Here is a 25860-nt window from a genome sequence, read left to right as displayed (position 1 = left end):
TATCTGCTGACGGAGCAGGCTCAGGAAAGCGTCTGGTTCATGTTCAGACAGCCTTGTTGGTCCGGGGTGATGCACAGAAACCGGGAACTGAGGGAGAAGATTCCACTCTGGGTTGAAGGCAGACACTAACGATCCTGAACGTTTTCGTGAAAGACACTCAACTTGGAATCACAGCCTGACTAAGCCCTTCCTGCGTCTGTCACTGTGAGACAGCATTGTGTTATTTTTTTCCTCTAAGGAGCCAGATTTTGCTTCTGTGACTGGTTTCTGTCTTTCAGTAGCATTGATCCGGCCCCACCATGATCAGCGGTCACCCCAGCTTTCTGAACCTAGTTCTTACAGCCTCCTCGTTCTTCACGCTTTTCCTCCTTTGTTCAAGATATTTGACAGTGCCTCTCTGGAGGGGGACTCTTTAAGATCACTTTAAAAATGAGTGGGGTTTAAAGCAAATTATGTGTTGATTTGAGAGAGAGAGAGAGAGAGAGAGAGAGAGAGAGAGAGAGACATCCGTTTGCTGTTCCACCTGTCCACACATCCACTGGTTGACTCTAGTATGTGCCCCGAGCAGGGATCGAACCCACAACCTTGGCGCCTCTGACTGCACTCCAACCAACTGGGCTACCTGGCCAGGCCAGTGGGTTTTTAAGTTTTTTTTTAATGAAAAAAAAAAGCCAGCACTCCTTAAAATGTTTTCCCTTAAATCTCTTCTTCTTGATCTTGTCCCCTCAGCACGTTTGGGGCAGTTACAGACGTTTGTTTGTTGCCGTCCCTGTATCCAGGGGAACAGAGAGCAGAAGCGAGAGTGACTAGGTGAAGTTCTGGGGACACTGGCCGGAAGCTGCTTGCTGCTTCTTGAAGGAGCACATGCTGTAGCCATTTCCCCTCCAGATCTCATCCTGCAGACTCCAGCAAAGGCAACCTCCGGGGCTTTTCCTGCAACTTGTATTTCTTACCCTCTGCTTTCATTTTAGGGTATGATGCGAGGTCATATCACATTGGTGGGGGACACCCCTGCACCCCTGCACTCATCAGCCCCGCCGTCGCCCCCGCCCTGGGTCCTGCCTTTTGTTGCAACCCGACGGCACCCTCCTTATTGTCCTTTTGCACAATATAATTATTGTGAGAGCGCTCTGAGGAGGCCGCTGTTTATACTCCGTGCGCCCTTCCACTTCTTCATGTCAGTGACGTCATCCCTAGGTTGCTGGCTTTCTTTTCTTAGGGGTTTGTCTTGTAAGCTTGGACATATATTTTCATCCTGGGTTTGTTTACGTTCTTACCTCTGGTGTTGAGAAGGCAGCTCCGGAAGGAATCATGGACAGAGAATAATTCCCTGGTGTTTTCACTTTTACAACAGAAACAAGCCTCGTTCGACTGTGGCTAGACCCGGTGGCCATGCCTACGACAGTACCTGTTTTTGTGGCAGGTTGTATGTAGACCTGCATTTGAAAGGGAGTCTGAGTGCTAGCACCCCTTGGTTGCAGGTGTTTCTCTTTCTAATAAATCTATTGTATTACCTCGATTTTCTGACCGTGGCACCAGGCTCTTTTGTCAATGATGACGAGTGGGCTCCGGCTTTCGGTGGCATTTTTGTCCCAGGGAGCCCGCCACCCTGACTCACAGGACCCATTTCAGAAGCAGCAGATGAATATAGAATATAGGACTTTACAGGGTCTGCATCTACTTTTTCTTTTATTTTAATTAATTAGTTTAAATTTTTGATTGTCGACACTCTTACAGATGTCCCCCTTCCCACCCCGCTTTGCCCCCCAGCCCCTGCCCCCCAACCGCATCTGCTTGTGCTGCCAAAACAGAAGGTACCTGGGCTCCTTGAAATAAGCCCTTCATTTCTTCCCTTTATACTTTATCTGTTCTTTCTATGGGCAAACAATGCATTACTTTGGGTAATGGTTTGCCAACACTTCAAGGTTTGACCCTTTTGTGTTGAAACTATATATGGGGGTGTTTCTGCTTTTAATTCCATGTACGAGAACAGTTCTTAATTTGTCCATGGACGTTAATTCAAATTTTTGTTAAAAACTTGAGAACTAGGATTTCAGGTGGTATTTGTGATGCTATATACTTTTATTTCTGAAGTTTTCTAAATCTTTTTGTTGTTGTTTTGTTCCTGTATGTACGGCCGCTTTAATATTCAGCCCCAAATTGATTTTTTAAAACATTTTAAGCGGAGCTTTTGTTATGTTTACTCTGGGTAAATCTATACCTTCTGACACTTTTCTCTCAAAGATAAGAGTAAGCGAATACCAGACATATCATCCCAAGGGATTCTGTTTAAATAGAGCCATTTAAGGTCTGCTTCTCAAAGAGTCCAAGTCTTTAGAAAAGTGGACTCGTCCAAAATAAAGAGTATCCTGAAACTGTGGCCTAGACAGCACAGACGGAAGCGGAGCTGGCGATAGGGAAGGACTAATGCCCCTCCCGGGGTGCGCACCTTCCCTGCTCAGAGGGAGGGTTTGCTGTGGAGCTGAGCTGGCCCCTCGCTCTGAGTCAGCCATCGATGCAGAGGTATTGTAACTTTAGCAACCCCCGTTCCTTACTAGACTGGCTTATTCCAGGAATTTTGAATTAGTGTCAGCTTAATACACTTTTCAATGATAGGAAGTACCGTATTAAAAGTTGACCCACACTTTGGAGAAAAATTTCTTGTGGATGATCTGGGTCTCTTTATCTTCAAGTAACTAACGAGCTTTTCTGAATGCAGTTCCTGTGTCAGTTGGTTTGCATAAGTTGAATTCAAAACTCAGATGTCAGAAGATTTCCTGACTAGCCAAGAATAATCATTAGGTGCTGAGCTAGAGAGACCAGCCCTCGCGGTGGCTGCTGGGTTTGTACTGTAGGGACACGAAGGCAAATCTTGTCTGTATTGAACTTCACGGTTCTTTAGAACTCTGATGAAGATATAATGACCTACGCAAATGCCGTGGTTCATACTGATCCGGGCGCAATCCGCAGGGCATAAGGGAGCTCCATCCCAGCCTGGCACATAGAACCAGACCTGGCAGTCCTCGCGAAATATTGACTGGCACAAGGGCGCTTGCCTCATTTGTCTTTCCAGCTCATGCAGCCTCTCCTGAAAACGACAGGCACACACCTCTGGCGGGTTTGAACCCAGGGAGGATGATAAGTCAAGAGAGGGTCTTAGGGGGCTTCTTGGAAGGCACCTGTCAGGCTGTAACCAGCTGCTTGGAAACATCCATTTGCGGTCCCCTTGGCAATTTTACAGTTCATTGTCAAGTCTATGTATAGTAGGCACTTATAAATTAAACATGATGTTCCATTAGGTCATGTATTCTCTGGCTTTCTTAATCTTTGGCAATAGGCAGCTTTCAGATAGAAATTTTACAGTGTGTGTTATATGGTAGTGGTTCTTCAGGAGTGGTCGCTGGACCTCTGGAGGTTCTAGAAATGCCCTCCGGAGTCCATGGGTGAAAACTGTCTTCCTAATGACGTTGTCTTTTTTACTGTGTGGACATCTGCAACTGACCGTGCAGAAGCGGTGGTGGGTCGGCCTGCTGGTGCCTTGGCGTGGATCGAGGCACTGGTTCCAAACCACCGGTAGGCAGGTAGTGGCCACCACCATTCGCTGTTAAAAAAATCAGTTTTTTATTTAAAAAGGACCTTGATGAAATAGTAAAGAGTATTACTTGTATTAAATTTCAGCAACGCCCCCCCCCCCTTTTTTTTTTGGTAGTGATTCAACTTTACCTTCCATTTTTCAGGCCAAAGAAAAGTTACTATTTTTTAAATTTAATTTTTCATTACAGTTGACATTCAGTATTATTTTGTATTGGTTTTAACCCTTGAATATACATCTTTTTAATAGTATGTGTGACTACATGGGAGGTATGCCCAAAGCACCTGGCTGCTTCCCAAAAGGCTTCACTGACCGCGTGGTGGGCTCAACCAGCCCCTTTTCTTCATGGGACATCATTCGTCCCCCAAAGAAAGGTTGACAGGCAAACCTGAGAGAACTTGGCAGACTTTTTCTCAAAAATGAATGACGTGAGCCTGTCACTTCAAGGAAAGACTGACAATGTTTGTTGCCCACGATCAGATTCTAGCTTTTAAGTGACAATTGGAATTTTGGAACATTTGTTATTTGCCTCTGTGAGTTTGACAGCTTCCAAATAGTTTGACTCATCAGCCATGATGAGACGAATAGTAATATAAACAAATGTGGCTTTTAAATATTGCATAACGAAGTGCGCCAGCATTTGGGAAATCTGCATCTATTAGGGAAATGATATTTTAAACGACCAGGGCACGTGTTATTCAGCCACGCGCAGGTGAAGGACCCACTCAGAGCGCCAGGTAGGCGGGTGCATTTTGTTGTAACCGAGTATGAAAAATTCATTGCTAGGGTTTCCGATTGCACTTTGCAACGAGCCTCTGAGAAACCCTTAGCTGTCAAGTTTTGACGTGGCAGCAAATAAGAATATCCTCCGTTCCCTCAGGAGGCTGTTGAAATTCCCCTCCATTTTCTAACTGCACAGCCGTGTGAGGTCACATTGTTTCATGTACTTCAACCCAAGCGAGGAATCACGACAAATGGAATACAGAAGCGTCTGTGAGCATCCAGGCGTCTTCTATGAAGCCAGACATTAAAGAGATTTGCAAAAATATGAATCAGAACCTTTCTTCTCACTGGTTGGTTGGTTTGTTTTTGGTTTTGTTTTCAAGAAAGTAAGTTATTATTTACCTTAACATGTAATGCATTTATTGTCTTTTTAAGTGAAATAATAAATATTCTTAAAAATCACTCCGTCTTTAATTTCTGATAGCATACATATTGACAGCTGCCCCCCACGTAAGCAAAAGCTTTTGGGGGTCCTTAGTGATTTTTAACAGGGCAAAGGGGTCTTCTGAACCGCTGTTACGTGACATCAACCAGGAAGGCATGCATTCCGGGGGGGACCGCCACCCTCCCCAAGTCACAAAGGCTATTTTTTTAAGATTTGGATTTTTTTTTTTTCCATTCAGTTTTCCACATCTTAGTCAAGAATGTAAGTGGGCTGATTAGTTTTTCATCTGTTTTGAATTTCCTTTTAGCTTCTGTCAAAAAAAGTTCACGCTGTGGCGGCCCAGGCGGTAGGACAGCGGAGGGAGGGACCGCCAGACCGGTTCTCATGGCGGAGCAAGAGCCCGGCTCCCGCACAGGCAGGCGGCGGGCACCTGCTTATCTGGGCCCGGGAAGCCTTTATCACGAAGCTCTCCTCTCTCCTTTGGTCCCTGTCATTTTAGCAAGTGCTTCCTGACAGCTTGCAGAATGTTCTTGGTTACAGGTAACTTTATTAAAAACACATTGTTGGTTTGAGGCCAGTACTTTTTAAGGCGAACTCAATTCAAATGTAGATTTTTTTTTTTTTTTTTAAGTTTTGGTATGGAAAGCTGTTGCTTTATATTGCATACATTAGAGCTAAAAAAGAATTGCAAAGTAATGAAATAGGTGAAAATATAGGGTTAGCCCTGACCGGCTTGGCTCAGTGGGTTGGGCATCATCCCCACAGAGCAAAGAGTTGCTGGTCGGATCCCTGGTCAGGGGCACAGGCCTGGGTTGCGGGCCAGGTCCCCCGTTGGGGGCATGCGAGAGGCAATCACACATTTCTCTCTCCCTACCCCTCTCTCAGAAAATAAATAAACAAAATCTTTAACTTATACAGAGAGAGTTAGATTGTTAAGGCAAGAGTGAAATATAGGAGCAGGTAAACACCTTTAACTCCCGAAAATGGCCAGTGCTTTAGAAATGTTGGGAAATTATACAGAGAGGGGGCTCTCAAACAGGAGTGTGTAGAAAGGAGTTTTTAAATAAATATGATCGCTATGAAGCTAAATACACAACGATTTGCTGATTAGCCGAGTGCTTTAAAGAAGCCCTGCTCTAAAGAGCTAGGAATGATTTGGAATCCTTACAGCCCTCCCTCCCCTTATCTATGGGGAATACGACCCAAGACCCCAGTGGACGCCTGGGCACGCATGGTACCGAACCCTGTCCGGGCTATGTTTTCTCCTGTGCGTACCTGCCTGTGATAACGTTTAATTGAGAAATTCGGCATAGTAAGAGAGTAACACTCGCAATAAAATACGTTGTCATAAAAGTTGGGTGAACGTGGCATCCCTCTCCCCCTCTCTCTGTCTCTCTGTCAGAATGTCTTATTGTCCTGCCCTCACCCCCCTGGGGACGCTGGGAGATGACACAGGGCCTGCGTGATGAGAGGAAGGGAGGTGGAATTTTCCGTTTTAATATTTTCAGACCATGGTTGACCGAGAATAACCACAACTGGAAGAAGAAACTGCGGACAAGGAGGGGCTGTAGTACTTGAATTATTTGTATATTTGTCCTCTCAAGTAGTGTAAAGAGACCTACAGTCTCTTGTTTACACTATTCATTTGCTTGACAACCCTCATCTTTAGAGATAACATAAATAAGTAATCTCCCTGAGCAGTGACTCTTGAAATGGAATCTTAGTGTTTGTGGGATTACTGAGGAGCCAGACCTTAAGAACACCTTAAATGTGCGTCCCTTACTTTTATGAGAATATTAAAAATGATCAGGTATAAAGACATATGACAGTGATTATTTTTAATGAGAAAAGCATGCTAGTAAGATAAAACCTTAATTTCTCAAGTTGATTTCTCCACGTGTTCCGTGGGCTGGGGAGGGAGCACAGTTGAGGAAATTATTTTTCTTCAGAAGAGGGCTTTTCAAGTTTGGGAAAAAGTGCTTTCTGACCCTGCCGCCTGCCCACTCCCAGCCAAGCTGGGCTTACGTGGAAAGTGCTGGCCTTACAGTCCGCACTGCTTTGAATGGAAAACAGAATCAAAGCCCTGTGACAGCGGTGACATCGGAGATGCGGGACTTGCAAACAGGCCGAAGCGTGGCGCCCAGTGTTCGCCGTCAGGCTGCACGCGCCTGGGAGCGGGGGCGGTCGCTGCTTTGCCCCTTTGTATTTGACCTGATGCTTTCCCACCTCGCTGGTCCTGCGGCTGATTCGTGCAGTTAGGGGTTATTTCCTGGTAGGCAAATGACGAGGGGCCTTTCCCTGGGAAGTCCCAGAGCTGGGGCTAGAACCCTCACCCCCCATGACTGTTACCCCCGGAGGCAGCAGACTTTCCATCTCTGCCTCGTTGCGATTCCCTCTCCCTCCCACTCGCTTCAGTTTAACAGCCCCTGCAGGGCTCTCCCTCCCGGGCCGGGGCCCCCCGCACTGGCGGACGGGGAGTCGAGCTGCCCCCAGACCTTGGCCTTCCCATCCCTGGCTGCTGCGCACGTCCATCGGCTCGCTGGCCTCCCTCCTTGAGCTCTGAATAAACAGACGTGTTGCCATCGTTCTCCATGTCACCTCACCCCCAGCGGCTGCTGCCCCTCCATCTAGGTTGTCACAGGATGCGGATGCAGGGAGATACCCTGGGACCTTCTCTCTCCTCCTCCCTCCCCAGCCTCCTCACCCAGTCAGGCCCTGGGACTCGACTCTGTTACGTGTCAGTAAAATCCTTCCCCCTGCTCCCATTTTCTCTCATTTGACCCAGGACGGTCCCCTGCCTTCTGTCTCCCGGCGATTCCGAACATGTCTATGTTGTGCCACTCCCCTTGCGAGCCCTTCAGGGGCTCACTGGTGCCCACTGGGGAGTCTGAGCTCGGCATTCAAGGCCTTGGGTGATTAGGCCGGGGCTTGGTCTGCTTTTGTCACCCACCACCACTCATGCCTTGCACCCTACCCACCCTGTGCTCCAGCGGGACAAGGTCACCTGCTTCCTGGGCCTCTCCCTGCCTTTGCATTAGCTGTTGCTGGAATCCCCCCTCCCCCTTTTCCACTCTTCCAGACCAGGAGCCTTCACACATGATACAAATTGAGCCATGTTTCTGTTCACGTTGGTTTCCTGGCTCCTAGCCCCATTCCTGGCCCATAGGCTTGACATGTTTGAATAAAGTCCACGTGAGTTGTTTCATTTATGTATTTGAAGAAAACAGTATTTTGTAACTCTTTTCTGTCCCCTACCCTGGCCTCCGAGTCCCAGAAGCTGTCTGGAGTGGTCACCCGGAGACGACAGCTAAGGTGCTATAGTGTGACTGAGTTAACATGACACCGCTCAGTCGTCATTGTCTGATAAAGAGATTTTCCTCTGGGCCAGACGTTCAGCAGATCCCCAAACCGAGCTTCTCATCGGGGTAGAGAACGCGGACAAGTGGGTCAGAGTTTAGAACCCAAGGCAGTTTTCAAACCAAATTTGGCAATGCTGACTTCCAGCTGCGGGACCCCGAAGCACCTGGGTACAGTCACGGAAAACGTGAGGGCTGCTTTCTGCGTGGCGACAGATTCCTGCGAAAACCGCTCGTTGGAATTCTCTTCATCACAGAGAAGGATTCTGAGCTCTCTTCGTTTTTGTTTTTGTTTTAACAGGATCAATTTGACAACTTAGAGAAACACACACAGTGGGGGATTGACATCCTTGAGAAATACATCAAATTTGTAAAGGAAAGGACAGAGATCGAACTCAGCTATGCAAAGCAACTCAGGTAAGCTGTTGTTGAGAAAGGTTATTTTTGTTTGTTAACTGCACAACGGACGTAAGGATAATTGATACTTTATAGTGTACATGTATAATCTTCTAGGTGGTTCTTTTTCCCACTCATGTATAATATTTGAATAGAAATGATTGTTTTTAATATGGAAAAGTAATTTTCTTAAAACAGGAGACATAAAAACAAAGTTATTGCTTTTAAGCTCTTTTTTTTTTTAAAAAGAATACTTTCTCAATTTTGGAGCAGCTGATTTTTAAAGAAACTCTTTTAAAAAGATTTAATTTATTTTTAGAGGGATGGGAAAGGAGGGAGAAAGAGAGGGAGAGAAACATCAGTGGGTGGCTGCCTGTCTCACACCCCCTACTGGGGACCTGGTCTGTAACCCAGACAAGTGCCCTGACTGGGAATTGAACTGGTGACCCTTTGGTTCACAGGCTGGTGCGCAATCCACTGAGCCACACCAGGTAGGGCATACAATTTTTTATTGAAATATAACTTATAGAGAGAAGTGTACAAATCATAAGTGTACACATCATAAGTGTACAGCTCTGGAATCTTCAGGGTGAACACACTCATGTCAGCTGGTACCCAGGTGAGGAAACAGAAAACTACCAGCATCAGATGACCCCAGCTCCCTTCCTGTTCACCACCCTCCCCCCGGGTGACCGACCACTCTGCAGACCTCTAACAGCATGGATTCTGTCTTGACTATTTTTGAACCTTACGTGAATGTGCTCATTTATTAGGGAGCGGCTGTCTTTGGCGTCATTACGTTCCATTTCGTTTGTGAGATCCGTTCACATTGTTGAGCGTGGTGGTAGCTGGTTTCTTTCCACTGGTTTCAGAATTTTGGTGTATGAATGTGCCCCAGCCCATCCACTCTCCCGTCACCAGGCGACTGATTGCTTGTCTCCTTTTTGTGGACATAGTATATACCCAAGGGGGGGCTTTGTGTGTGTTTAGTTAGAGTCGATGGGGCCAGACAGTCTTCCCAAATGCTTCTCCGGGTGCCTGCTCTCTCCAGCAGTGTGGAGGAGATCCCGCGGGGCAGCATTGGAAAGCACTTGGGACCGCTTACATCTTTAAGGATGAAGTATATGCTCTTATATAAAGTATTGACAAATTCCAGTAGAACCAAGCTTGAGCCTGAATGAAGTGGCGTGCAAAATCTTGAGCGACTGCTTGTTCGGTTGAGTTGGTTTGTGCAGATTGTTGCCAGACACATTAAAGACCTCTAGCTGACGTGGTCTGGAAACATTTCTTTGCAATCCAAAGAGCATCCACAGACGCGATATGTCGTGTGTCCTTGAAAGAATGCGGGTTCTTCCCGGGCTGGTGGTGGTGTTTGTAAATAAGCACCTTAGTGTTATGTAGGGGACACTTTTATGGATGACAAGTTTTGTTCCCACTGAGTAAATAAAATGTAAAATGTATCGCTCAATGAAAGGTTTTTTTTCCTGGCGGAATCCAGACGGGTGTCTAGTGCCCCGTGCGCACACTGGCCGCGTGAGTAGTTCGAGGCTCTTAGAACCAAAAATAGGACTGGGGAGTGCACTGCTTCACGTTGGTTGTTTAAATTTTGCACCCTTATTCACGACACATCGCCTCTCGTGTGGCAAGGGATTCCATACAGTTGAGCCAAAATAAGGGCTCACCTCATGTGTTTATCTCTGTTTATGCTCTTTCTTCTTTTCTCTGTCAACACACACTCCTCTTGGCGGCTGCTCTCCTGTTGCTCTGGAGGGTGGTCACGGGATGGCATGACGTTGGTTCTTCCACGTTTCTGCACCGTTCCGGGTCACGTGGGCCCGCTTTCTCATCCTCCCCCTCCCCCGCTGTGCGCCCGGCCCCCTGCCCTTTCTCGTCGCCCTGGGTGAGGGACCTGAGGACCCAGGTAACGAAACGGAGGCTATTGGAGAAGACTCTAAATCCCGAGACAGGCGTCCGTCGGCTGACATCGCATAGCCCCCCACTGACCGCTTGACTCCGCTGTGGGAGCTGTTTCGTAACCCGAAGTAAGAGTATCAGTGTGTCCACTGTGATGGTAATCTCCGGGGGAGTACTTTTCCTGAGGTTTAAACATTAACATTCGTTTCCTTGCGTTCCTCATAAATATTTATATGTCTGCTTGTTGGGAGAAGTTGATGGAAGACGATGAGTCCTGGAATAAATGCCTTCCAAGTGATTACTCATCATTCGGGCGAATCTTCTAACCTTTGATACTGAGCTCTCAGCTGGACCTCCCCCCCCCACCCCGTGCTGAAATGTCGTGCTAGCTAGTGATCCTTCATTGACCTGCTTTCCCACTCTTGCACGGTTTCTTATACATCCGTCCCCACCACCCCCTATTCCGTCCTCACCGGTTGCTTCCTCCCTTTCACTGAGAAAATGCAAGAAGTCAGGAGAAACGTCATCAGGCTCAGGCTCCAGCTACCGTCTCTGTGCGCCCCGGCCCTCCCCCACGCCCCGCCCCGCCCCTCCCCCACGCCCCTCCCCTCCCCTCCCCCACGCCCCGCCCCGCCCCCACTCCCCCCATGCTCCTGTCTAAACCCAGGCCCTGCTCTTGGGCGCCGGGGCTCACCCGCTCTGCCCCACGGCTTCTCCTCTCTTCCCTCCGACATCAGCCCTTCACGTCCTCCGGGACTGTTTTCATCAGCACGCAAATGCGCTGTCACGTGTCCCGTCATTAGGAAAAGCAGACCCCTGGGCTCACTTTCCCCGCCCGCCACCACCGTCCCTTGCTTCCTTCCCTTTGCAGCAAACTTCTCAGGAGCGCCCTTCCCCGCTGCCTGCACCGCGGCTCGCCAGCACCGCTCCTCCGAGGCACCGGCGGCCCGCGGGCTGACCGTCCCGGGCGCCTGCCCTCTGTGCCTCTCGTCCTTGACCTCGGCCGCCTTGGCAGGGCGCGTGCTCCCCCCTCCACACCCGGCGCACGCTCTCTAAGGCGACACCTGCAGATAGACGTGGCCTCACGCCGGGCCTCTCTTCTGGGCTCGGGACAGAGATTACGCGAAACCTCCATCCCGGGATCTAAAAGGCGCCTGAAACGCAGCGTCGGAAACCGAGTCTCGCCACTCAGATCCTGCACCTCCACAGCCCCGCGTTCCCCCGCTTACTCGCGTCCTCGCTGAGCTCAGAGACCCTGGACTCTTCTTTGGCTCCCACCTTCCTGTCACACTCGGCCCCTCCCCATCCAAGCGGGCGGGGTGCCCTGGTGACTCTCCCTTCCAGACGGATCCAGGATCCGACCCCTCATCGCCTCCGCCCTGCCCCCGAGACCCAGTCCCCAGGACCTCGGCCTGGATTATCAGTCCCCTAACTAGGTGCCCTCAGCCCGCCCCATCCCCTCTCGTCTGCCAGCCACGGGGCTCCTCTGGTCAGAACACCGCCGTCTCCCCATTTCACTCGGAGGGAATCCAAAGCCCCTCGATGGACGTCCTGCGAAGCCCCGCATGCTCGGGTGCCGTACCTTTGGGGCAGCATCTCCTTCCTCCCTCCGCCCCCTGCTCTCTGCTATGGCCGGCCTGGCCTGCTTGCTGTTCCCCGGTGGTACTGGCCTTTCCACGCAGCGCTCGCCCGCTTGTTCACCCCCCAGGAGCTGTGTGGCCAGCGCCCCCTTCGCCCCCGAGTCTTTGTTCACCTGCTGTGCTGTTCGGCTCTCCATGGCACTGATAACTTTCTAACATTCTCTGTGGTCTTCTTATCTATTGTTTTTATGGTTCGTTGTCTCCCGCTCCTTCCCCGCAAGAACGTAAGCCCTTCCAGGGCAGGGCGCTGAGTGTGCCCACGGATGTCCCCGGGGGGTGGGACAGCGCCCGGCCCACGAGAGGGGCTCAGTACGCAGTTGTAGGGGTGAGTGAGCAGGGCACGGGTCTAGGGTCAGATCCTCGGTCGCCAGGGCTTCTGGGAGAGCCGTGTGTTTGCACAGGCCTAGGAGAGCCTGGGGGTGGGGGGCGGTTTAACCACAACAGAAGGGCTAACAATGCGTCAACAGGGTTGGGGGGGGCCAGGGGGAGCTCTAATGAGCGAGACACCGGAAGGGCCCAGGCTTGAGGTGCTCACCTTCTCACTTCAGAGAAGAGACTGCATGCAAGTACCCAAGGAAGTAAATCTCTTAAAGATAGCATTTTCCCACCCCAAGTAAGTAAAACCAGTGTGATGCGGTAGAGCGTGATGCGGGCAGGGGCCACTTAGCTGGATGGGCCAGGGAACACCCTTTGCTAGAGAACGGAAGGTCAAGGAGGAGGCAGGTGAGCGGGGGGCCTGGGAGTAGCTCTTCTCAGCGAGTGCAAAGGCCCTGAGGTGGGAACACGGCCAAGGCCTGGAAAGGCCAATGTGCCCGGAGCATATTGAGCAGGTAGTTGCTTCAAAGGTCAGTATGATGTTGAAAGGCTAATGTGATCTTTCGGGGGAGACATCTGTCATTAAATACTGTTTACTCTTTTCTGTGTTGGAGGAAAAAGTGGCCAACTTATTTTAGTTGTAGAAGATGATGATGGGGAGACTCTGGTTTCTAGGTCAACGGCTGGCAGCCTACACAGCCCATAGCCAAATCCATCCACTGCCTGGTTTTTCAGCTTTCTGATGTCGTACACAATCATCCAACTGCTGCTAGAATGTTCACACCTGTTACTGCGAATTCAAAACCCTGGAAGAACTTCTGGGAGGAATTTAGGTCAGGGTAGAGCTGCCTCGTGCAAGGCTGTACCCACACCTGGGCAGGTGCAACAACACAGGAGCTCTTTCCCAGACCATCACAGCATGGTTTTATAAAGTTTTATTGGAACACAGCGACATCCATTCATCTTTTTATTGTCTATGGCTGCTTTTGCAAAAACGGTGGCAATTGAATAGTTGTAACAGACACCACGTGAGCATGACCTATTTGCAGGTGTAAAACATCTACTGATTGGCCCTTTACAGAAAAAGTTTGCTGGCCCCTGCTAGAGTTATTATTTATTCAAGACGGTGTAGGGTCCAATTCCTAATATAATTTTTAAAACATCTTCTGTGCCCTATATAAGAGCACTAACTATTGGTTGCCCTTAACAACTATTTCTTAAAAAACAGACAACTAAATTATTTGCCATAACCAGATAATGAATGCACATTAAAAATCCAGAAATGACAGAGGTACCCAATGGTATACAGTGAAGTATCCCCATCCCCAGGGACAATAAAAGTCATCAGTCCCTTCTGTGTCCTTCCAGAGAGATACCACGCACACACAGACAAAGAAGTGTGTGTTTTCTTCCTTGTTTCTCAGCAGCTCAGAATGCACTTGCCTCCCTGAGTCCTGGAGATTGTTCTGAGGTTCATTTTTATATTTTACAGCTTTACAGTATTGCATTGGATTAGCGGATGTGTTGATTGTGTCCCATTGTTGGCAACTCTGAACAAAGTTGCAGTGTATAACCTTGAATGATACACTGGGCAAGCAAATCTGGAGGATAAGTTCCTAAAAGTAGCACTCCCGTTGCTGGGATTTGCCAAATCGCCCTCCTTAGTGGCTGCAAACCTTCAGGCTCACACCGCTGTGCCTGGCGCTGCTCTTTACATTCTGTGGACCCTCAGTGCCTCCTGCCACCAGTCTTTATCTGTGCCAACCTCATAAGAAAAACTGGGACGTCTGAGCATTGACTTGTGTTTCTCTTAGTATGAGCAGGACTGAGCGCGTTTGTGTACATGCGAGTCCTTTGTACTTTCTTGATGAACCATTGATGTTCTGGTCAACACTTTAAAAATTGGAGCTCATTGTAAATAAAGGGGAACTATGTAGAAGCCATTTTAAAAAATGTACTGCATATTGTATATACAGGGTTTTACATTTAAATTTAACAGTAGAAAAGACATTGAAGTGAAACTGAAGGTTTTGCTGAACCTTTTTCGTGGGGGTTTTCCTCTTCCTTGTACTTCTTTCTTAAAATTTTAAATTGTATTTTTTTACATTACCGTTTAGTTCCCTTATACCCCCTCCCCGTCCCTGCAATCAACCCAATTAAAAAATGGGTAAAGGACCTGAATAGACACTTCTCCAAAGAGGACCTGCAGATGGCCAATAGACATATGAAAAGATGTTCAGTGTCACTAATTATCAGAGAAATGCAAATAAAAACCACAGTGAGATACCCCCTCACACCTGTCAGAATGGTCGTCCTCAACAAGTTAACAAGCAACAAGTGCTGGCGAGGATGCGGAGAAAGGGGACGCAGGCTGGTGCAGCCACTGGGGAAAGCAGTGCGGAGATACCTCAAAAAATGAAAAATCGATCTGCCTTTTGTCCCAGCAATCCCACTTCTGGGACTGTACCTGAAGGAACCTAGAACACTCATTTGGAAGAACATAAGCACCCCTATGTTCATTGCAGCGTTATTTGCAATCACCCAGATACGGAAGCAGCCCACGTGCCCATCATAAATGAGTCGCTAAAGCAACTACGGGACATTTACACCATAGACTACTCAGCCGTAAAAAAGAAAATCTTACCCTTGTGACAGCACGGATGGACCCGGAGAGCATTACGCTAAGTGCAATAAGCCGGTCAGAGACAGGCAAATACCGTATGATTTCACTCACATGTGGAATCTAATGCACCAACTAAACTAACAGGCAAAGCAGAGACAGACTCACAGACGGAGAAGATGACAGCTGGGGAGGGGGGAGGGATCAAGCAGAAAGGAAAAAGGACTCATGGACGTGGATTTGCTGAACTCTAAATATTAAACAGACTTTTACAAGACTTAGCAAAAAGAGAATGAAAAACTTGCAGGACGCCCTTACTGTTTTGCTTGGTTTTTGTCAAAGCGCCACGTTGTAATTTTGAACAGGCTCAACTGACTTGCTGCTGGGAAAGAGGAAAAAATGTATTTACATTTTCATTTCCTCTTCTAATCGAATTATGTAATTTGGTCGGTAACACGGTCCCCGCATGTGTCGTGATTCTATGTTTAAATACAGGTTTGTGCTCGTCACCCTTCCTTCTGCCACAGCTTCTTTGCTTGTCAGTATCGAGAGAGCAGGGACTTCTCCCCCAGTGAGGGCCTGCTGTGTCACCCTCGTGTTCTTTCTCGTTTGAGAGCACCGCCGTCCTTCACAGCAAGGTGACCTGGCTGCCCTCTGGTTGGACGGCCCTTCTCTCCAGACTTGGTTGCTGCGTTGTGTTTCGGTGGCAAAGTCTGGGACCAGCCAGGATGTTTTTCTTTGTGGGTGACTTGCTTTTCTGAGGAACCCGTGAAGAGTTTTTCGTTGTCCCGTTCGGCAGTTTGATAACTGCCAGGCTGGGCCTTGCTGTTGACCATTCATTCTGCCAGGTCTTCCTAGAGCCTTTTCCCGCGAGGATTCAATTCTTCACTGTTTTTAGGGGACCTTTCTTCAATTATATCTGACTGTTTTTTTTCTCTTCTACTTCTCGTGTTAGGTACTTCCGAGATACGAGTTTTCCTTATGTTTTTACCTCTTGCTCCTTAGATCTTTTTTTCTTCCTGATTGAGTTAGTTGCTTTCCGCCTGATGGTGCTCTCCAAACTTTCACTCTGCGATCTGATCGCCGCCCTAGTTTATTTCTTAGCTCTTTCGGGGTGTGTTTCGTTCTCAGTTCCTTGTCTCAGTTTTGCCGTGTCTGTCCCTCCTTGTCCCGCTCTGCCTCATCCTACAACCTGAGGATCATTGCTCTGTTCGCTCTGTGTTTTTATGAAGTGTGTGTGTGTGTGTGTGTGTGTGTGTGTGTGTGTAGTGTAAAACGTTCTGGAGGAGGTTGGTTTAGTTTCTTTTCCTTGGATTTCTTCTTCTAGGTTGGGTTTTTCTTTCTCATCCCCTTCCCCCTACCTTCCCTCCTTCCTTCCCCCCTTCCTTCCCTCCTTCCTTCCCCCTTCCGTCCTCCCTTCCCCCTTCCCTCCTTCCTTCCTTCCCTCCTTCCTTCCCTCCTTCCTTGTCTTTACACGTCACACCTTTTCAGCTGGCTTACATTTAACATGGGCAGTTTAGGGACGTGGTAAAGAGGACAGAGTGTAGAGTCCCGGTGCCTGGGATACAGTCTTAGTCCTTTCATTGATTTTAATATAAGGTTGTAGGAGGCACTTAATGAGATAGCGCGGGCAACCCTCATAGGCCGACGCCTACGCCTGCTTTGGTTGTTACCATAAGCATCACCGGGGCTCCCGTGGGCCCTGGCGGTGGCAGAGAAGGTCCTTCCCTCTGAGCTCCAGCACAGGGAGTCTGTTGTCGCGTGTGGGACTTTGTTAGAGGTTGTTTTGGGGTTTACTCTATGAGGTCAAAGGTGTATCCTCTTCCTTTGGAAGCCCTAAGTTTGGGGTGACTTCCCCCCAGGCAGCCAGCTCCCGCTCCTGCCCCTATTCTGGAGCCTGGGTGGTCGGCCTCGCTGTCCTCCTCCCAGAGCTTTTTGTCACTGTTCCCCCGGGGGAATTCCTGACCCCCTCAGTTCAATTCTGGTTGCATCACTGTTCAGCATTTAGGGACTTAGTCCCTGTGACAGGGAGGGTGGGGCCCGCATCCACTCTGTGCTGTCCCAGAGTCTTCGGTCCCTCACCCCCCCCCCCCCCGCCCCCGTCACTACTTTTCAAAGCCTGTGCACTGAGCTTAGGCACTTTTCTTTATTGATTTATTTGCTGCTGTTGAAATTTTTCCTGGCTGTGAATTTCATCCCTTGCTGTTGGGAAAGCACAATTCTTGGATCGAATTTTCTTTTGTCATCTTTCTTCCAAACATCTTGTGGGGAGCTTAAAAAAAAAAAAAAAGACAGAAAGACAGAAGTAAAAAACACATTCCTGGACCCAACCCTGACCTTCCATTTCAGAGGGCCTGAAACGGGCCCAAATGTCTCCTTTCTAAAAGCCCTCTGTGGCCCTTAGGATCAACCGGGTTTAAATGCAGAATCCTCACTGAGGGTTGTACATTTTTCTCTTCCCTTTTCATTGGCCTCTCTGACGAGCAAGTTAAGTATATAAAATGCTTAAAATTGTTTCAGGAAGATCCCATAAATTTAAAGATGCTTTACTGTGGTTTCTTGGTTTGCTTATTATTATTTTTTAAAACCTCATGCAAATAGGGCCAACAAGCCTGTCTCAGAGAATAGAAATACAAGTTGATATTTTTTTGTAGTGGTCCCTGAGAGACGTATCTTTAGACCTGGAATTCACTTCTAGACCTCTTGGGCTTTTTGTTTTCTGTTGGCCTTTATAGAGTGCATTATTCGTCAGTGCTTTCAGGGCGCATGTGAATGCCATAGCTGCTAACTGCCAGCCATACCCAGTCCTCAGACCTGATGGTGACAGGATGTCACCCACGACTTGATCCTGTTTGGGGTTTGACTGGTTAATGGGGACTATGGAGAATGCTGGCCTCCCCCGGATCTGCATGTGACAAGGGAAGGTAGCTGCTGGGAAAGAGGACTGGCAGCCTGCCGCACCCGGGGACGCGGATGCTGAGCTGCGGCCCGTGGAGCCCCACGTGGGCCGTGCGTCAGCCTCCTGGCTGCCTCCCCAGCGGCAGCTTCCCGGTCGGGGCCCACGAGCAATCAGCCAGCGGGAGCAGCACCAGTGAGGCGAGGTGGCGGTGGCTGTTGTCCTTCCTGATGGCCTCTTAGTTTCTGTGTAAATTCAAGCGTGCTGAGGGCTGAGGAGAGGCCTTGTATTCTCCGATCTGGAGATGGGATTAGGGAGAGAGGCCCGGTGATTTTAGCTCATCGGAATGTGTTCAGTGCAAACCTGCGAGGCCAGGTCAGAGGTCCCCTGGTTAAATGTCACGGTAGGAACATCCCCAGGAGATCATCTCTGCCGCCTTCGGAGACTCGCTCACGCGCGGTTTTCGCGAGCTCCTTCGGGGAGCAGCCACATGCCCTTGGCACTGAGATACTTAATTTGATCCTCTGGACCCAGTGCCTGTGCTTCCCTTGAGTCTAGAGCAGTCGTGGTCGGCTAAAGATGGTGACGAGGGAGCGGTGGCCTGGTAGGAAAAACTGCCCTTGGCTCAAGGCTGCGTGGAAGCTACCGCAGGTACACACGTGGCCTGTGTCCTCTGTTTAAATTAAATTAGATCGAGTTGGGTCTCAAGGTCCAGCTGAGGCGCCAGCTGGCAACCATTTCTGTCCTTATCTGCTCTGCCTTGGAGGGGAACCCTCGCAGCTGCACAAGTCCGTTGTCACGGCAGCGTCGGCGCCCCTGTGGGAAGATGGCGGGGCATCAGGTGGCTCTCAGCTGCGGATGTTTTGTCAGTATATGTTTAAACTTCCAAAAAAAATCATTAACTTCGTCCGTCATCCCGGATTTCTCGATGATCTCTCTACGTGACGTGACATGTCTGCATTTTTGTCTTAGGAATCTTTCGAAGAAATACCAACCGAAGAAGAACTCGAAGGAGGAAGAAGAATACAGGTCTGTTGTCATGGGTGACGATGTGGCGCCGTCTGTACGCCGTCGGTGCTGGCGGAGGCGGGAAGGAGAGAGACCCCCAGGAACGAGTAGCATCCTCCATGCACGTTTGCGTTCGCTTTGTGATTGGGGGGAGGGAACGTATAAACCCCCTCTATTACCTGTCCTTATCCGGAGTCGCTAGCCCTCGTCTAGATTGTTTCCATCAGGGCAGTTAGGAAGAGCTTGGAACACAACCTAAGCAAATACAGGAAGTGTGGACCGTACGTTCTACAGCCTTGGTTTGGTTTTGTCAGCTCAGGAGTTTCGTTCCCAATAATTCACCTAAGAAACATGTCCACTTCAGTCAGCGATTCGGGAGGCACGTTAACATGTCTCTGATTTGGTCTAAGTATCCATTACGTTAATACGTAGCGCGTGTGTATGTATTGGGGGCTCTGTTTGGACTAACAGTTAACAAAGCCAGTACGGCCCTGCGTAGAGAGGTTCTGTTTCACCAAAGGGAAAGTGCTTCTGTTGTAATTAAGGCTGAGCCTCTTTGAGGAAAACACTCTTCTGTGTAATGAACTGTCAGGATCCTCTGGGAGGCTGATGCAGATTAACCTGATTTTCATGCCTCTTCCTCCCGCGGAAAGCAGTGTGAGCACGGGTGTGCCCGTGCGTGAGAAGGCGTGGTGTGTGTCCTGCCCCATAGGTACACGGCATGCAGAGCCTTCCTTTCCACCCTGAACGAGACGAACGATTACGCCGGGCAGCACGAGGTCATCGCGGAGAACTTGACCTCACACATCACCGCGGGGCTGGCTCGCTTCGTCCAGGAGCTGAAGCAGGAAAGGAAATCGGTAACAAAATTTGTTTCTTCTTCCTAAGACCTGGACCAGAGATCAGGGGGGTTGGGGGGTGGGGGGGGTTTATTCCTAGAAACTTTAAAATTAAACAGAATCATAAGGGGTGGGTCTTAAACGGGCACCTTTGAGAATCGTGTAGAAGTTCTGGACCTTGTTCCTAGAAAATGTTTCGAGGTCTTTACCATGTTCGGGGTCCCTCAGACACCCTGACGCTCCTCTGCGGGCCCCCAAATACTAACTAATTCCTTCGAGGAATTGAAATGTATTTGAGGACATCAGACATACAACAAGAGTAAGCAATACAATCTGCTGTACGCTGTGTGGGATAAACAGAATTAAAATAAATGCTTATACGGAGTATTAAAAAGCCAGGAAAAAGGCCGCCATTTCACCCACTTGATTTCTTGGCCCATTCGCTGCTGTCTGAGGAAGAGATAAGACTGAGTGTGAAGGAAAACAAAAACTCAAAGGAGTTTATCGATATGATCAAGCTAATTACAAATCTATTTCTGAGTGATGCAGTCCTATTGAGATGCAGCTGTGGGTCCTCCCATTCCAAGGCCAGAGCCATCTTGGAGGAAGGAAACATAAACGCCAGGACGGATTTTAGGTTTCATGGTCTGGAAAAGGAGCAGCGGGCTACTGCATTTATTTACATAAATCAAAAAGCAGGGCATCCTTTGGTCTTTTCGTTGTTGGTCTGTGGCGTGGATCACACTGTTTACAACCTACTAATTGATGTCCGCTGGTTTAATGTGTCTCTAGAAGCTGACTTTGTATTGTTTCCGCCTTTGTTTTGAAAGGACATGTGATAGTGGCATTTTGTTCATTAAGCCCCGTCACCCCTGTGGTTCTGTCGCCGGCAATGCCATCGCTCTGGGGATCCAAAGGAATTTTATCTCATTTAGGGGCTCACATACCTAGTGATTAGGATACTTAAATTCTGCCCTTCGTTTCATGGCTTTGAAAAGCGACTCTGGGTTTCCATTTCTCCCCTTATAAGCTGGAGTGAAACCGTCCTTTTCATCTAACAATTGTGAGAAATACATGTCTAATGTTTGCGTCTCACCCAACCCGCCCGTGTCCAGTCATCGGACCATTGCCAGTGGAGGGTCCCAAGCTCAGCAGCAGTGACAACGATGCCCCAGAGCTGTGCAGCGCACCCGTTAGCCCATCCAGACAAACATTGGATCCCCCGAAGACTCTTAGCAGCCCCGTTCCCACCTGCATTTCCTCCACTCTGTGAGCGGCACCCCCTTTTCCCTAGTGGCTCTGCCCAGCAAGGTGGACACCCGGAACCAAATATTACTGTCAGGTCCTGGGGGCCCTACCTACGGAGATGTTGTGGAGCTGACCCCGTCTCCCCACCTCCTCCACGCCCGCCCCAGGCCAGACCTCATGCTCTCACCTGGCCCGCTGTCTCAGCTGAGCCTCCGCAGGCGTCCCTCTGCCGCAGGCTCGCAGGCAGCCAGCGCTCCAGCCCCGCCTCACCCTGTCCGCCACCAGCTCTCTCCCAGGCAGACGCAGCCACCTGCCCCCGGCCCCTACCCCTCCTGCCCCCCTCAGCACATTCTCATAGAGCAGTCAGCACGGTCTTGTGACAGCGCAAAGCGGACGGTGTCACTTCCCCTCTTAACCCTTCCAGTAGCTTTCTGTGTGCCCCCTGTGGCTTGGGAAGCCGCCCACGGTCTAACCCTGGCCCGATGCTGCCTTCTCCTTCAGCTTACTCTCACTGTGCCGGCATCGCCATTGCCCTGGTACTCTATCTAAACTTTGTTAAAAAAAGATTTTATTTATTTATTTTTAGAGAGAGGGGAAGGGAGGGAGAAAGAGGGAGAGGAACATGTGCAAGAGAAACACCAATCAGTTGCATCTCACGCGCCCCCAGCTGGGGACCTGTTCTGCAACCCAGGCATGTGCCCTGACCAGGAATCGAACCTGCAAACTTCCGGCTCACAGGCCGGTGCTCAATCCACTGAGCCACACCAGCCGCTATCTAAACTCTTAATAATGGTGATTCTCTTTGTTTCATTTTGGAAGTAAGAGCCGTTACATACCTTTGGAAGGGATAAGTGAGGGACATGAGTCATTTGCTGCTTAATAGTGGTCATTTTTTTAAAGTATATTTTATTGATTATATTGTTAAAATTGTTTCAGTTTTTTCCCCTTTGCTCCCCTCTGCCCAGCAACCCTCTCCCCCAGCCATCCCACCCCTCCCGCAGTCCATGCCCATGGGTCGTGCATACAAGTTCTCTGGCCAATAGTGGTCATTTCAAGGTCCCATCATCCCAAGAGTTCTTTGGGATTCTTCAGAGGAATTAGGATTTCAAGGGCTGTGAAAGAAGGGAACCTTCTGAAGAACAGATGAAAGACCCCTGGAGTCCGGGTAAACTGTGGATGCAAGAGCTCTGGGTAGCAGAAGCCAGCGTGAGGATAACAGAGGGACTGCAGGGAAAGGACACCAGGGCAGGGAGTGAAGGAAACCTGGCTGGTGTCGCTGGACCCAGGCCGCGGACCGGGTCCCCGGCCCAGGGCCCAGATGGTCCGTGTTGGGGGGCAGTTCAGCCACTGAGCACGACAGGAAGAAGTAGGCGTTTTAGGAACGTTAAACACGTTTGTTGAGAAGACATTTTTATTATAAATGAATTTGGGAAAATAAGCCTTAAATGACAACAGAATGTGACTCCTGTCGGGAACGTTTCTGGGTTTACAGTTTCGGACTTCAGTGTAGGGGGCAAACGCCCCTTTGAGTGAGCCTGGAGGTGCTCCTCGGTGTCCGACAGCGCCCGTAACCCCTGCCCCGCAGGTACTCAGCATGGGCCACGAGTCACACTGAGGGGGCACCAGGGTTCCAGCCGCCCACCCTGTGGGTTTGGGGCCGGTCCCCGTATTTGCGACAGCCCCAGTTTCTGGGTGCTCCTGTCCCCCTCGCCCTTCCCCGGCCCTTGTGTTCCTTCCTTTGTTTTCCTCTGTGGAATCTGAGTTTTATTTAAAATTCCCGATGGATGACTGTCCTCAACAGACTGTTGATTCTTTATTTTTCCCACTTTTTTTTTAAAGTGGCCGTCCCCACCTCAGTGCCGTGGTTTGCTTGCGTTAAGGGCCAATGAAAGGGAGCCGCTGTGGGCCCACCTGTGGAGCGGGCAGAGCAGACATCCCGCGGTCCGGGCAGCCTGCGTGGGAGTTCGCGCGGAGCGGCCGCGTCTCCTGCAGGCTCTGTCCTGGTCACCTTGCTGGCCACCGGTGCCTGCTCACCTTAGGTCCCCTGTGATTTCTCACCTCCGCGCCCCCTGGTCCCTGGGAAATTTCTAAAACCTTTTTGAAGGGTGATTTCACCTGTATATCTTTAGGGAACAACCAAAAAGTTGAAATGAAAGTGAGATTAGCTGTCCCGCAGCTGCCATCGGGCGTTTTTAGACGTCTTCCTCTGTTCGCAGAGAAACCAGAGCAGCCGCTTACAGGAGCGAGGAGGCGCATTTCTCGGGGTCCCCAGGGATGGCACTTCCTGCCTCTCTGCGAGGAGAGAAGAGCCGGCTGACTTCACTCCCAGGCCCCGAAAGAAGGCCTATTATCTTCTTCCGGAGAACAATCCCTCTTTCTGCCGTGCCCGGGGGCCCTCTTTTCACCTCCACCCGGGCTCCCCTTCCCGCGAAGAGATGGTCTGCCCTCGGTCTGGCGTGGGTGACTTGGTAACTGTTCAGCTGCTGCTCCCCGGGGCGGGACGCCCAGACGTGAGGACGGCTTCTGGTCCCCAGTCCGTAGCCTGGGGGCGCAGGCAGCGGTGACTTTGTGCCTGTGTGTTGTAACCAAATTGAGTCGGGAGGGGCACCTGCTGTGAAAGCAAGGTGACAAGGAAAATCACGCCCCCCCCCCAGGTTTTTTTTTTTTTCTTACGTCACGTGTGTGGTTTTCAGATCATTGCTTTGGTCTGACAGAACTGTGTCTGGGGAGGCCTTCTTGGGAAAAGCACACAGATTCCTCTTTATTATACCACAGCTCCATGGAGGAGTGGCAGGAGAATTTAACGTGGGTTTTCGGTGGGAATCATCCCTCATGCTTCCAAAATAGGACTTCTTATTTATTTATTTATTTTTATTCCTGTGATGATAAAGCCGAGTCCACCTTTCCTGTGTGGCTGGCTGTCCCTTTCTGCATGTCCTTGTGCGTGCATTTCCTCTCTGTCCCCAGGGAGCTTTTTCTTTGTGGGTCCATCAAAGTAAAATCAGGGGTGGGGTGGGGATGGTGAGACTTTTCAGCAAACTGCATAACGTGATGATCCTGCTCGCAGAACAGGGATAGTCCTCATGAAAGTTTAGGAAAGTCACATTTCTGCATAGACAGGGACCCTTAGGACCCAAGGTGGCCCCTTGAAAGGGCACAGGTCAGCCTCTGTGTCTCCCCGAGCCTGGCCCTCTGCCTTCCCCTCTGCCCAGATCTCTTTTCCCCTGAGCACTGACCCCCCACCCCGCCGCCATCACTTCTTCCCTCCATTCTTTTAAAAAGTGACCTCTGTGGCTTCCAGGAAACCTGCTTGCACTTTGTACTTCCTTCAGAGTCCCACGCCACCTCCCTCTGCCCTCAGCCCGACTTCCTACTTCATCCCCAGCCGTGACCCTAGCTTGCTTGTCTACCCCTCCCCTTAGACCTGGCCTCTGTCCCCTCGCATCTCTGTGTCTGTTAGGAGACCCGGGAAAACGAAGGCATAGGGACTCTCTTGGGCTCATAGACAGTAACAAACTGCTGGGTGGATAAAACTTGCTCTAAACAGGCACTTAAGACCGTGAAACGTGACCTCAAAAGGAGACAAGAAATGTTCCCTTATAAAGAAGCGCTGTTGTTTAAAAGAGAATCTGATCCTTCTCCTCCTCGCCAGCCTCCCAGCAGTGAGCTATCTTTTGTGACTCAGCTGAGCCCGGCACTCTGACCAGGTGACATGGCAGGTTCTGCTGCCCCGAGGGGACCTCCTGTTTCCTGTCCCTCCCTCACCCTGTTCTCCATAGAACCTCGCCCCCCCCCCCCCCAACGCTTACCTGTCAGTCAGAAAACAGGACGCACATTCAGCCCAGTAATTGAAGGAAGCTCGTTTATTAAAAGAAGCATTTAGGACATTGTGGAGAGGGTTACCGAAAAGCAGGAAGGGACGCTGAGTACCCTGGGGCTGGTCACAGCGGGGAGCTCCTGGGGCCCCAGGTCTCAGGACAGGGGGGAGCCTTACAGGAACTCCATAGCTTAGCTCTGGGGCGGCTGCCTGACCAGAGCTGGGGCCTTTGGCCGAGGGACCCAGCCAACATGGAGCACGTTAGCCGGGGGAAGCTGCGGACTCAGTGCCCTCCCCCGATGTACCCGAACCTTTCCCTGGTGACTCTGGCAGGATCCAAGGGCCAGGGAGCCTGCGCACGTGGTCCAGCCGGTCGGGGCAACCTCGGAGTCACCCCGCACCTAAGTCTCTCGCAGCCCCCCAGCAAATCCTGGTGGCTTTCCTGCTCACAGGGCCCCAGAACCTGACCCCTCCCACCACCTCCGCTGCCACCCCGTGGTCCAAGATTTGTCCTCTCCAGAGTCAGGGAGCCTCCTGCCTGGAACCTCCCTTCACAGCATGGTGCTTCTATACTCTGCGCCCCAGCTCATTCAGACAAAAAGCCCACGGGACCCTGCACCGTCTGCTCCGATCTTCTCTGACCCCGTCCCCTAATTTTGTGAGGCTCGCCCGGCCTAGGCCTCTGGCGCCCTTGTTGGTCAGCACCAGGCTGGGAACAACCCCAAAGCCTTTCAGGGGGTGAACGGATAAACAAGCTGTGGGTGTGTCCGGACAAGGGAACGCTGTCTGGCGGTGAAAGGGAATAAAGTCCTGATACGGGGGACAGCCTGCGTGAGCCCCCCAAAGCACAATTTGCTGAGTGAGCCTCATGGAGTGCTGAGAGCGTCGTGCCCGCCACAGCAGACTTCATGTTGTAAGGTTTCTTCTCCAGGAAACGTCTAGAAGAGGCCCATCCATAGAGACAGAAAGTAGGTGCCGGGTTGCCTGAGGGGGCGGGGACTGGGGCTAGGAGGGCAGCAGCTAAGAGGTGCAGGGGTTCTTTCTGGGGTGA

General features: G+C 50.2%; 1 protein-coding gene and 1 non-coding gene across 16 annotated transcripts in view; one reads left to right on the top strand and one right to left on the bottom strand.

Annotated features, from left to right (window-relative positions):
• Window positions 1-25860, top strand: part of FNBP1 (formin binding protein 1) — a 112444-nt gene that overhangs the window by 34621 nt on the left and 51963 nt on the right. For all 15 annotated transcript variants that reach the window (XM_090274885.1, XM_090274883.1, XM_090274888.1 and 12 more), the window contains exons 2-4: window positions 8418-8533; window positions 18870-18926; window positions 19618-19765. In XM_090274885.1, the coding sequence (XP_090131011.1) occupies window positions 8418-8533; window positions 18870-18926; window positions 19618-19765 (321 nt within the window). The remainder of the gene's footprint in view (window positions 1-8417; window positions 8534-18869; window positions 18927-19617; window positions 19766-25860) is intronic.
• On the bottom strand, window positions 13115-13294 carry LOC150013829 (small Cajal body-specific RNA 16). Its single transcript, XR_016511022.1, has one exon.

The sequence above is a fragment of the Furipterus horrens genome, unplaced genomic scaffold (assembly GCF_987537825.1).
Source record: "Furipterus horrens unplaced genomic scaffold, mFurHor1.1.pri manual_scaffold_4, whole genome shotgun sequence".
NCBI lineage: Eukaryota > Metazoa > Chordata > Mammalia > Chiroptera > Furipteridae > Furipterus > Furipterus horrens.
The sequence above is the reverse complement of the archived record's forward strand: the minus strand, read 5'-3'. Positions and strand labels throughout refer to the sequence as shown.